This window comes from Protopterus annectens, chromosome 7.part1, assembly GCF_019279795.1.
Source record: "Protopterus annectens isolate FY-2018-M chromosome 7.part1, PAN1.0, whole genome shotgun sequence".
Taxonomy (NCBI): Eukaryota; Metazoa; Chordata; order Ceratodontiformes; family Protopteridae; genus Protopterus; species Protopterus annectens.
The window spans coordinates 342,061,729-342,075,637 of record NC_056740.1 but is presented as its reverse complement, the minus strand read 5'-3'; the positions used below and the strand labels follow the sequence as shown (position 1 = coordinate 342,075,637).

Below are 13,909 nucleotides of genomic sequence, written 5' to 3'. Positions count from 1 at the left end.
CTCAAATGGAGAAGAAGGGGTAAGAGATTGTGTGGTGAAAGGATCTTGAACTTGTGCACTATCACAAACTGGGTTTAAAAAAGGGTCCTTAACTGATCTCCAGACATTTTCTTTTTTGGCATCAGAAACATTCTTGAATGAAAACCTCTTCCCCACTAGGAAAAAAGGAACTATTTCTATTACCCCCCCCCCCCCGTGGGATAGGAGGGAACAGAGGGGTTTGGTGTGGTATGTGGAATAATTCTCTGCAAAGGAGGGATCTCTTCCCGCTAAGTCAGTCTCAGAACCCATTTGTCTGAAACAACCTGTTGCCAAAGAGAGAAATGGAGAATCTGACTTTCTGGAAGGGATAAGAGACTACCAGAGTGGGGGGGGGGGTTGGGACAATGCTCCTTACATACTCATTCTGACTTTTTTGATTGTTGTTTGTTCTGGGGGGTTCCTGCTTTCTTTTAGGGAACCTCCCACCATTGTTTTTTAATGTCTGCTTACCAGCATATTGCTGTGACTGTTTATTTTGTTTTGTTCCTTGCCGCAGTTGAACAAAGGAGCAAAATAACCTTTGGAAAATTTAGAGAGGGAGGGATAACACAACAGGAGAGATTCCCTGCATATCAGCTTAACCTTCTCATCACATTTTTGATAATTTTGCAGCAGTGGGACCAAAATCCCAATCGAAAGGTGAACTTAAAAGCTCATTTTTACATCCTCTAGTAAGATCTGAGAATGAAACTAGGCAAACTTCATCAACACAGAACCAGTGGCAACCTCACTGGATGCAGTATCTACAGTCATAAACACACTTTAAATGACTAGTGACATTAAAAATAAATGAAACCAAACCACACAAAGCAGATTTTCCCTCACAGGGAGGAACTGCAGATAAACATCCCTATTTTCACAGTTAGTCACAATAAACTTTAACATATGAGCTTGAAACTCAAAATTATAAAAATTAAAGTTGCAGCTGCAAACACTTTTCCCTAAACTTAAAAATTGTTTTACCATCCTTGTCAAAAGGGGAAGAATTAGAGTTAAAATGTTTGGCAGCAGCTGGATTAACTAAAGCTATAACTGCGGCATCATGTTTGGGAAGAGTGTATAAAAACTTAAAAGATTGAGGAACTTTATAAATTCTATTTGCCTTTTTAGGGACAGTAGGCTGAGTATCAGGAAAATTGCAAGCACTGACGCATACGTTTTCCAGAACTAACAGAACTGGGGACATGGGTAAAGGTTCTGGAAATTCCTTCTGTAACAGCTGATAGTATTTTCTGGGGGACTGAGAAATCTCAGTGTTCTTTCATTGAATACACTTACACATTCTGGAAATAGTCTGGGAGAAAGAGAATCATTGATAGGGAGATTCAGGTAACATACTTTCCACTGAGTCTGAATCAGAATTCTGAGGGAAAAAAAACATATTTGTTCCATCACATTCCTCTCTGGATTTAATTTCTTGAATCTCTTCAGGAAAAGAAGAATCACTTTTTCTTTTACCAGAAACCACCTGATAAGAAAGGTCAGTAGCCTGTACAAGACCCTCATCTGGACTTAATAAACTATTCTTGTCTAGTGAAACTCGACCAGATTAAGCTATAAATTTAGTTTTCTGTTACTTTTCGATAGGAACATTAAGGAAACCACATTTTTAATAGCAGCAATAGCTTCCTTAAGGATGGGCACAACATTCTGGTTAAGTAGGGGCACTTTCCATGCCCCTTCTTGAAACACCAACAAAAGTGATTCTTCCTTGTCCACTAAGGAGAACCCAATATCTGCAGAGGACATTGCTAACCCCCAGTGCATAGTGGCTGTATTTGCCACACAGAGTGATCTTGGGGAAGAAGGATAGTGGTCTGAGGAAACAGCTTGGCCACATCAGTCTCTCTCACCTGCATCTGAGGCAAATTACCAGCCTGTTGTGATGGAAAACATCCTTTATTGAATTATAACTTAAGACACAGACAAAGATACATTTATATTAAAAAATGTGAGTAACTACTACTAGCTAAAAAATAAGAGTAATGATCTTTGAGATATAAGAAAATATTTATTGACAATTACTCAGATAAAAGTGTGTTGCCTGAGCAGCACTAAACACTCCTAAATATTGTTTCTTTGTGGTCAAAACCAAAACACCTCTCATGTGCTGTCATAACTGTTTGAAGTTACTGCTTCACAATAAAAAACAAGCTGGTTTCCTGATATGATGAATTTGCACAGAAATACCTCCTGCTGCAATAAAATAGCTGCATTTGCCACCAATGTCCCTAATAGGCCCCACCATTGTCATAGCTTAAAGCAATTAAAATGGCTTGAACTGTATAACTACCTAACATACTCACAATTAACTACACCACTTAAACTCATTCATCATCCAGAAGAATGCCCTGCACTACATAACTTATTACTGATCTACTATTCTGCAAGGGACCTCCACTCTAGTAACAAATCCTTACAAACAAGTCAAACAATGTTGCAGGAGATTCTCTGTATACACAAAATGTTGCTAAACTCTGGAAGAGTATCCCCGTACAAATAAATCTCTCTGACAAATTCAATAGTTTGAAACCCTTGCATAAACTACATCTTAACCAGTCCTGGTCCTGCACATGCTTATCACAAGTTTAAGACTTTGTGTTCACCATACGATACTCTCCAAATACATACTCTCAACCTCTCACTGAAATGACAGAACAATTTTTATATGTAACTGCTGCTGCTGCCTGTACAATCAATGAAGTTGCATGTGGGCTTTCTCTTTAGTAACTTCCACCTGTGTAAAATCTTAGAATGTATAAATGTAACTACTCCTTATGTATAAATGTAAATAGAAATGTAACTACTCTGTGCTTAATTTGGTATAATGCAATGTAAACAAATGGAGCTTTTTTCCCTGGGCCTCCACTGAAAATGGGTATTACCCAATCGGACTTTCCCAGTAAACAAAGACAAATACATTAATTAAAGGATGTATATTACGTTATCGAAAAGCCATTATATCGAACGGCTTTTCATCAACCTGTAAAAGTAGAATTGTCATAACAGCGAACACCCAAATGAGCAAATTCTTTCCCTGGGAAAGAAACCGCTTGGCCATCCTTGTGAGTTTGCCCTTTTCCCCACTGTAGTGTGATCTCGGAGTTGGTATATTTAGTAAGGGGGGTATGGGGGGCACAGTCCCCCCATTTTATGATTAAAGTAATGTGTAGTTTGTGGTAGGGCTAGCAATTTCTTTCCCAGGGAAAGAATTCGCTCATTCCGGTTTTCGCTATTATAAGAGTTCGACTTTTACGGGTCAATGAAATGACGTTCGATATAACGACTTTTCGATAATGTAATATAAACCCTAATTAAATAAAGACATTTGTTGAGTAATATTTGCTGAATTTTACATTGACAGCTTTTCTTTTAACTGAAAAAAGGAATATTGCAATAAAATGAATAATTGTTTTCCTTGAATTGCTATAAATATCTCTCAGCCTCTTAGAGCAAGAAATCTGATTAAAGCCTAAATTAACAAAGGGCCAGAAGTAGAGACAGATTTCAGATATTGCTCTTATGAACTTAAGAAGTTGCTGGAATAACAGGATTTGTGTTAGCTTGCATTTTCAGAAGGAAATGAAGTCTGAAACTTAAATGCATGTCATTATTTAGGAATTTCAATCCTCAATGATTTACCAGAAAACCACAAATTTTATGAGGAGAACAGACCAAAAGATATGAGGCAAAAATCTAGGTATGCATGCTTTAAAATTAAAAAACAATAATGTTCTCTGGAGCAACCTCCCTTATGTAGGAGTCTGATTCTGAACTCTCTACACACTCATGCATGCCCACATGTACTCATACATATTCGCATACAAGCACTCGCTCACAGTCGCATATACACATGCACTTGCGCACAGTCATATACATGCAATCACACACTTGCATAAATGCAGTAGCATGCACTCGCATATACACACGTACTTGCATACAGTCATATACATATACTTGTACACTCGCGCACACTCACATGCACCCACTCACACACACTTGCATATACATATGCACACATGCACCACATACAGCCACACACACATATTTGCAATCATTGGCATACATGCACTTACAGACACTTGCAGACAATCAGACATACACACACACACACACACACACACACACACACACACACACACACACACACACACACACACACACACACTTGCTTTGTTTCTAATGTCCCTTTTCTCTTTTCTCTGGCACAGTTTTTTATTAAAAAAAAAATCTGTGCCAGGAGCTGGGGGCACAGTTCATGACTTGATTTAAAGTGGGAAGAACTTCCCCCCTTGCCCTATGGTTCCAGCACCCTTGGTTGTACATGAACAAACAGGGAGAAACCAGATCTTATCCTTCATGCAGACTAGCCATGGTAGCCTGGGATATATATTTTTTAGTACATTCTCACTCTACAAGCATCTTACATCCCATAAGAGCAAACTTTTGTTGCAGACAAGCTGAGAAGGGCCAGGACATACATTCACAAATGGATTCAGGGGGTTATCCAGGAATTGCTGCACCTGTAGGGAACACCTCATAAAGATCTTTTTGCCTCTAGTTACAACACTTTTGCTCCAGGACTCCATTCAAAAAGTCTTGGAAAACAGATGCCTTTTGTTTTCTTTTGATGAAAATGTTCCTGAATGCTTCTTCACCCTTTCTAGTAATATCCAGGATCATTATGAAGAGTCAGAGGGAATCTCCAAAGATCACTGTGGTAACTCCCTTCTGGCCTGAGCAACAGTAGCTCGTGTCTCTCTGATCATAACTCATATTATATGTCTTCAGCATGGATGTCAAGATTGACTTCTTGAGTTTCACTTCACTTCATTCCACTTTCAAGGTGAATTTCTTGATATCCATATCTTGAATACATAGTAAGTTGGTTATGATCACTGATCCAATCATTATCCCCTATGTTATGAAGTACTGATAGAAAATTAAAACAGGAAAGTAATACGCTGCTTGGATAGTTTAACACAGAACAGTTCATCAGATGCAGCTTTGATCAAAAATTCTTTAGAACTTCTTTAAGTTCTTGTATTGGGAAAAACCTCCAATACTGCACATAAAGGAGGCTATGACTTTTGCTTACCTACTGCTTAAATACCGAAATCCAGAGTAGCTGCACCAAGTAAAGAAATGTTCCCTAGCATCAATTCATTTACTGAACTGTGTTTTCAGCAGAATGGTCAAAAATCCAGTTTCACATTATATCATTTTCAATAAATTGTCCAACTTACAAGGAATATTGTATATTGTATGTTACCTGAATTATGCTGTGTTAATGTCTAGAAAAAGATGATTCCATTTTAACTGTAGTCATAGTTAACAGTGAACATCTGGCAGAAACAAATGCTTATTTGATTTTAAATTTTTATTAGTTTCCTGTCACTATTCTCCAAAATGGTGTGAAGATGACCAATGAACCTCCCACTGGTCTCCGACTGAATCTGCTCCAGTCTTACCTTACAGATCCTATTTCTGATACTGCATTTTTCCATGGCTGTGTTGGAAAAGAACTGGTAAGTTTTGATAATATGACACTTTAAGGGCATGCATTTGTGATAATCAAATAATGCTTATTTATTTTAGTGTCATTTAATGTGATATTGTGTATTATAGCACTTACTAACTGCTAGGAGTTGTACCTTACAGAAATCAGTCTGAAGCAGGTGAAATACTTGCATGACAGTGACAGAGAGTATCTTTTATTTATTCAGTCTGTGATACCAGTTAGTCCTGTTTCTGATTACTCTGGAGCAAAAGCCTAACTTTGAAAACAATGGGAATAAAGCAGAAAATCAGTCCTGGACAGTATTGTAGCACTTTGCATTATGTACAACTCACTAACACACCTTGCATAGACATACTGTGACAGTTTAGAGAACAACCAGGTCTCATACTTCTCAACCTGGAAACATCAAAAATCTGGACAAAGGCCCCTGAAAAATAGGTACAAATCTGTATGCTAATTAACATAAAATTTACATACATAATTATGTAACCCCACACACTCCAGTGGAATTGTGGGATACCAGCTTTCAAACGCAAACTGAGGAACAGATATATGGTCCAAGACCCTGTAGTAAATGGTAACTATTTTTGTAAATGTGTAGCAATGATGTTTACTGGTAAGGAAGACAATGATGAACCTAAGGATTTTGTTTTTGGTGACTTGCAGTATGTGGGTTTTGTGGTAAACGTAGGGCATTTAATGGTAGGCAATATTCTAATCTTAGCAAAAGAATATTATAGTTTGCTGGGACCTCCAAATGTCATTCTTCGTGGCCTACTGTGGCGTTATCTAGAGTTTGTGCCGCCCGGGCCTGTCTTTGAGTTTGCTGCCCTTCCCCCCTCACAAAATCATGGTCAAATGGGGCCCCAATACACAGCCCTTCCCCCTGCAGTCATTCCAATGTACCATTACTTGGCTATTTTACCCCATTTACCATAAACACTGTAGTATGCATACTGCTTTACTTCTACAATGATTATTTGGATTTCATTTAAAACTTTTATTTTACATTTTATAGCACAAACAAACACAAATAGACATCTGCTAAACAAAGCAATAGTCTCACAATGAAAATAGACTTAGCATTACAACGTCTCTGCCCTGAAACTCACATTCATTGAAACAGCATTGAAACCCACATTTAAAGAAAATGCAAAAGTCAGATTCTAAATAATTCCACATTAAAGAGATCTGTAACTAATGAAGAGGTTGCTGCTGGCAAAAAACTTTATATTTCATTGTTTCATCTGCAAATACAGTGCCTGTTGCCCTTGAAGAATAAATCGCCAACGTTACATTAAAAAAACTGATAAGTTAGTAATATTGCAATAGGGAATGGATGGCAAACTGATAACAGGTTCATAGTTACTAGGTATCTCCGCCAAAGAGGAAATTCTCAGGAGTGCAGCATCCACCCTTCTTTAAAAGTACAACATAGTATCAGCAATCCATCTACATACTGTGGTAGTAGAACCCACAGCCTTCTGCATCAAAAGCAAGCATATACTACCTATTGTGCAATGACAACTGCTACTTTATTTTAAGGGATAAGATGAAACCTTCAGAAAAGTTAGCATTCAGATATACAGTCCTCATCTACTACAGAACATCTGACATTTTGTGTTATGGCATTACAAATGGTCGAGAGTGAACAACTTTTTTTTCCTTAATCCATAACAGAATTGGTTAAAAACTTACTGACTGGTAACACAAACCATGAGTGTTATGTGGGACCTAGCAAGCTAGCACACATATGTTTCTTTTCTTATTTTACAATTAGTGATAAATATCAATATTGCCAGGAGAGGGTGAGCTGTACTGTATTCCTGCTCTATCACAGTGGTCCTCTGCACTTAGGTATAAAACAAAGTGACATGCTTGAGTTTAACAAATATTGAAGGCCAGCACTTTTTCTGGTAATCAGTGAATTAGTGATATTGCATTCCAATAATGAGGGTTTCATTGATGTATTATGTTCCGGTCATATCTTTTACAGTAACAAAAATAAACGTTCTTGCCTTATTTAAAACAAAATTGTTTACACGTGAGCCTGGTATGTACACTCCCAAGCTGGACAGATACTAATAAATAGAATGTAATGCTACACAGGGTAGACATAATAAATTCTGCGTACACAAGTTCTGATTGCTTCATTTTGTGCTACACATGGCAGGCATACATTCTGTATAAATTTGTTTGGGTTACATTTTCTTCTGCTTTGTCTCCCTAAAGTGGTTTCAGTTATAAAAGTCTGTTTTCCTCTCTGTCATTGCTTGCATCCATTCCATGTACTTTCCTCATTTTTTTTAAGTTTGTCAGATATATCTGTCACCTCTTCTAGTGTGGTCTTTTTGTCTGTCTCTCTTACACACACACACACACACACACACACACACACACACACACACACACATACATACAGACAGACAGACACACACACACACACACACACACACACACACACATACATCCCTTAATAACATTGTCTAAACAAAAAGAATCACTACACTTGCAGAGCCACACCTTCGTCTATAAAATGCAAAGGAACTAGCAGCTGAGCAAAAAGTACACTTGCAGAGCCCTTAATAACATTGTCTGCAAAGGAATTAGCACTTGAGAAAAATACCGGTCCAAAGAATCACTACACTTGCAGAGCCAGAGCCCTTAATAACATTGTCTGCAAGGAAACTAGCACACAAGAAAAATAACGGTCCAGTCCAAAGAATCACTACACTAGCAGAGCCCATCTTGTAATAACATTCAATTGAGCCCCTTAAAACAAAAAGAATCACTACACTTGCAGAGCCCACCTTAATAACATTATAATAACATTCAATACTTGCAGAGCCTGTCTGTAAAATGCAAAGGAACTAGCGACTGAGCGAGAAAGTACACTTGCAGAGCCCGTGCCCTTAATAGCATTGTCTGCAAAGGAATTAGCGCTCAAGAAAAATACTGGTCCAAAGAATCACTACACATGCAGAGCCAGAGCTCTTAATAACATTGTCTGCAAGGGAACTAGCACTCAAGAAAAATACCGATCCGGTCCAAAGAATCACTATACTTGCAGAGCCCGTCTTGTAATAAAATTCAATTATTGAGCCCCTTAATAACATTGTCTAAACAAGCCCTTAAGTGAGAAGTACTTGTGGAGCATGTCTGTAAAATTAAAAGGAACTAGCGATTGAGTGAGAAGTACACTTGCAGAGTCGCGGAAGTCGGTCCAAAGAATCAATAAACTCATAAGTTTCTCTTCGTATACATAAGCAAGTCAAAGACCAAGTAAACTTAATGCAGTGAGAAAAATAGAAAAATACGACTCCAAAGAATCAAGTAAACTCATAAGTTTCTCTTTGTACACATAAGCAAATCAAAGACCAAGTAAACTCAATATGGTGAGAAGAAAAGAAAAATATTGGTCCAAAGAATCAAGTAAACTCAATTCAGTGAGAAAAATACCAGTCCAAAACATTTTTTTTCACTTAACCTGAAGCCAGGGGCACTGCCTGACTAAAACTGGTAAATTTAAACCAAGTAGTAATAACTCGGTAGCTGCCTGCCTCGTGCTGACATCATCACACACGCCCTACACGTGATGATGTCAGGAACAGAAAAAAAAAACAAAAAAAAAAAACATAAATAAATAACCCTGGAAATTAAAGGGGCCACTCGGGAATTTGTGGCACCCCAATATTTTGCCCTCAAAACCGGTATTTACTGAGGAATTCGGTATGGTTGAGAGGTATGGGTTTAGGATATGGGAGGAAATGTAAAATTCTAGTGAAAGCCCACATGAACACAGTTAGGAGATGAAGTGGAGAACCAAGAGTTGTGAGGCAGCTATGCTATCTAATGCACTACAATACCTGCATATTCAAAATTTTACCAAGCTATGTATGATTCTTCTGTCATCAGATGCCTTTCTGTGAAAGCAAAACTGACTCATCAAAAGCAAGTTAAACATTTTAATTGTATCTGAACAGTTTTTCATTTGTGCTGTAATGCAGGACTGTTTGTATAAGTAAAGAAAGTAATGGTGGGGGGTTTAGGCAAAATGTTATTCTCTTAGCAGAGCTTTCTCTGTTCTTCTTGTGACTGTGTTCTGCCTCAGAAGTGAATGTTTTGATGGATTTGTAAGTGTATAAAGTAGAATCAGCACAGTCCTTCCAATTGATTGAGCAATATTCAGCTACAGATTTATTTTTATTTATGTATTTTTATTCTGCTGGAACTGGAAAATTGAAGAAATTGTTGTAAATTTCTAATATTCTTACTAATTGACTAGTGAGCATTAGCTTTTCCTGCTGTTAGCAATTTATCTGACATACTGTTTTATATCTGATATATAAGTATTATTTACACAAACTAGGCAAGAATATGATAGATTCAAGAATAACCTAGGGCAGTGCCATTAACAATAATGACAGTTGTCTTTCAGCTTTTTCCAGTTAGGGGTCGCCACAGCAGAACTCCAGTCTGCTAATGATTGGCAGTAGATTTTCACTATGCTGAGTTGCCAGCTCGATGCCCAACTTTCAACGAAGGCACGTCCATTCACCCATGTCTTTTGGAACGCCACTCGACCCGTGAACAATAATGACAGTACAGTCCTTAAAAGGAAAAGGTCAGAAATGTACATATAGACTAATATTAACAGTATGAGATACACAGCATCTAGGATAAAGGGGTACTCAGTTTTAAACAGTGCTTAAAAAGAATCAGACATCTGATATTAACAAAAGCAGTCTAAAGAATCAAAATTATGTGCATTTACAGAGACATACATATGCAACATAGCAAGCATTCCGTGTCCAACATAGTTAAATGTAATTAATCTACAAACTCAAAACCTCAGCAGAGGCTGTCTAGGAGTTTATATCCTGTATGATTAGGGATATAATCTCTGTCCATAAACCACTTATCTAGTTGGACCTTGACGGTAGATAAATTAACATTCTTACTGTGGTTGACAATTCTACATCCTACTTGCTTTACAGTAAAAGCTATTCTTTTCAGATTATAGAAAGGAGTAAATTTGACTAAGGCATAAAATTACCTGCTCCTTTATTGTGTTTAGCTTTTTTGACTATACACCTGAGTTGTTTGCTATTTGGTTTATATTTTTATGAAGGAATTAGATATAATAACTTCCCCCATTGTGAATAAGCACATTTTATTTATTTTTTACATTTTGCTCTGTTACATAACAGTATGGGGGATATTAATAGAGTTCATTTGAAAGATGTTTCAAAGAATAAGTATAGTAAGATGTCATTTATGTAGGTATTTTTTAACCATCACAAATAGGTCTGCGAGAGATACTTTTGATATGCTAAATTAAGAAACACACACACACACACACACACACACACAAACACACATTACAGTATCAGTGTCCATCAGCACTCATTGCTTGAAGACCACATCTGCTTATATAATGAGGGTTAGAAAAATGATTGACACATCTGGTAGTGAACATAGTATTTGTAATATGAACAAGTTGTGTGAAAGCAAAATTATACATATTTCCTCACAAATAATTGTAAGGGCTATAAAAAAATGTGGAAATAAGGACAGGAAGAAAACAGAGAAGAAAATCAAACAGTGAGTAAAAGGAAGAGAGAGTAAAATCAAGGAAAATGATATTACTTCAGAACAAAACTTGAGAGAAAATGATGTAAATTTTGTAGTTGCTCACACTTTAATACACTTGGAGGAGACACATTTTGTTGTACCAGTACACAGGATACTGTTAACTTAAGCAGATCAGATACTACCAATTATGGAACATCATTCAGTAGATAGACTTTTCCTTTTAGTAGTATCTGATAGAAATTTTTATGGACAAACTTCAAATACTAAACACAGTAGGCAATGCAGTTGTTAAGAACACTGAAAGAGGTCAACAAAAGAGAAAAGCAGGATGGCACAGCAGCCAAAGAAAAAACAAATAACTAGAAAGAGAAAAATCTTGAAAATACAGTCATAGTCAGACCCAAAGAAAGTGATTTGATAAGACAAAATCAAGATACAACAAATATAGTCCAAAGAGGGAGAGGACTGAGACACATATTCCAAGCCCAAACAAAACTGATAGGAATCAATTAGTGAAAAGGAGAATCTCAACAGCAGCTGTTAAATTATGTCACAATAAGGCAAAAAAAAAAGACAAGGAAGGAAGAAGAAACTGTACATTTAGTACAAATAAGTACAGAAAGGGATATTGAGGATAGTCTTAGGGCCGGATTCACGATGGCTTGCACGGAGTCTAAGAGTAGAGTAAGACGCCATGCAGCCATTATGTCCGACGAGCGATCCACGAACAGCCTGTAGGGGCGTGTAAGAGAGCTCCTAAAATGTTTCTTACACGGGCAGGGTTTGGATATGCAAATTACCTCACTTGCAGCCGAAAGGCATGCAAATGAGGTAAATTTGCGATCCAGGAAGCACAAACCTGTCCGTGTAGGAGCCGTGTTAGCTGCAGAAATGTACTCAGTTGACAACTGAGTACCGTTCTGCAAATAGCACAATGGAGCCTTGTCAGCTCCAAATAAAGGTTGCATATGTTCCAGGAAGCATGCCAATGGCCAAATATGTGGCCATTGGCAACGTAGCCACATGCAAAATTAAAATAAATATGTTTATTTTTTTTCGGCGATTGCCGATGTTTAAACGTAGCGCAGCGCCGCGCTGCAAAAAAACACAAAAATAAAAATGTAAAACCCACAAACGTGGGTTTTATGAAAACCATCAATTTACAATGTAAGGGAATAGCAGGCTGAAAACAACATGGCCACCGAGTAGGGGTTGCTAAGGGGGGAAGCTCAGTGTAAGACATGTAACTAAGCATTAGTAGGCAATCCTATGTAAATGAGTGTTAGGATACTAAATCGCACTTTTACATAGCAAATGAGCACATTCCCTGGAGTGTAGGAGTAGGATAAGGGGAGTAACAGAGTAGGAGATAGGTGACATCACAGGGGGGCATGTATGAAAGAAGTGAAGCTCATTGGAGCAGAGTGGCATGTGAAAGCTGTCAGTTAGGCATCATGGAAAGAGGTGTGTCAACAGGTAGACAAGGGTAAGCCAAGAAATGGAAGGTGTACACTGTGGATAACACCAAAGTTTCTTGCTGAGCGTGCATGCGCGCGCTGGGAAGGCCGAGTAAGATGGAGTGCGTGCGTTTAAGCCGGAGTAAGCATGTAGAAGCCTGTTTAAAGACTTGTAAGTGCGTTTGCGCTACTGTGCACGCGTTTTAACCCGAATAAGCAAGTTGTAGTCCATCTAAGCATGTGTATGCACATGTTAGCTGCTGTCCACGTGTTTGCCCTTGTATGCGCGTCGCTCCCCCCTGAGGAAACAGACAGGAAAAAGGAAGCACAACAAATTGTAGGAAGCTACCAGGTACTAGCATAGCTAGCAGGTGAAAACAGTCAGATCAGGCAATTACACAGGCAGAACAGTAGCCCAGCCCAGCACTGAAAACTCTGCAAACAACTGTGCAGTATGTTTCTCTCAAGAGACACTGCAACACTGGAGTAAGCTACTAGAAGTGAAAACTGAAAAAGCTTCACTCAGACAAAAAAATGCTAGGGGCTGCCATAGCTGTTAGGCGACATATGCAACATGTTGAGGGTGGTGACAATGCAAATGCTGCCGGACAACCCACAGTGAGGAGACGGAGAAGAGTGTACAGGCCCAGGGTCACCTACCAGGGGTTACATGAGCTGGAGATAGTGGAGCACTATAGAGTGGACAGAGACCTCCTGCAGCAAATTGTTGAGCTGTGCAGGCCACGCCTCACACACAGAACCAACAGAGGGGAACCCATCCCAGTGGAAACCAAGGTATGTGTTGGCCTAAGAATACTAGCAACAGGTACCTTCCAGAGACCAACTGGTGATATGATGGGGATATCACAGGCATCAGCATCCAGGGTACTGCACCAGTTCCTGGATGCCATGTCAGTACATGTCGGTGATCATGTATATTTCCCCAATTCCCGTGAGGTATTGGCCAGCAATATGCGTCTCTTCCAGCAAATAGCGGAATACCCTGAGGTAGTGGGTGCAATAGACTGCACGCATATATGCATCAAAGCACCAGCCGGTGAGCGGGGTAGGGCCTACATTAACCGCAAGGGCTTCCCCTCCATCAACTGCCAGGTTGTGTGTGATGCCCAGGGCATAATAATGAATGTGTGTGCTGGCTGCCCTGGAAGCTACCATGATTCCCATATCTGGCATGTGATGCAGCTGTACCAGACATTTGCCAATGGGGACATCCCACATGGTCACCTACTGGGGGATGCTGCCTATGCACTGGAGCCGTGGCTGATGACACCCA

The 13,909-nt window shown here is 38.8% G+C and overlaps 1 protein-coding gene across 1 annotated transcript in view; it reads left to right on the top strand.

Annotated features, from left to right (window-relative positions):
- The window catches only part of DNAH12 (dynein axonemal heavy chain 12), a 4,520,724-nt gene that overhangs the window by 4,040,959 nt on the left and 465,856 nt on the right, over window positions 1-13,909 (top strand). Inside the window, exon 62 of the mRNA XM_044078497.1 lies at window positions 5,430-5,570. Coding sequence (XP_043934432.1) covers window positions 5,430-5,570 — 141 coding nt within the window. The remainder of the gene's footprint in view (window positions 1-5,429; window positions 5,571-13,909) is intronic.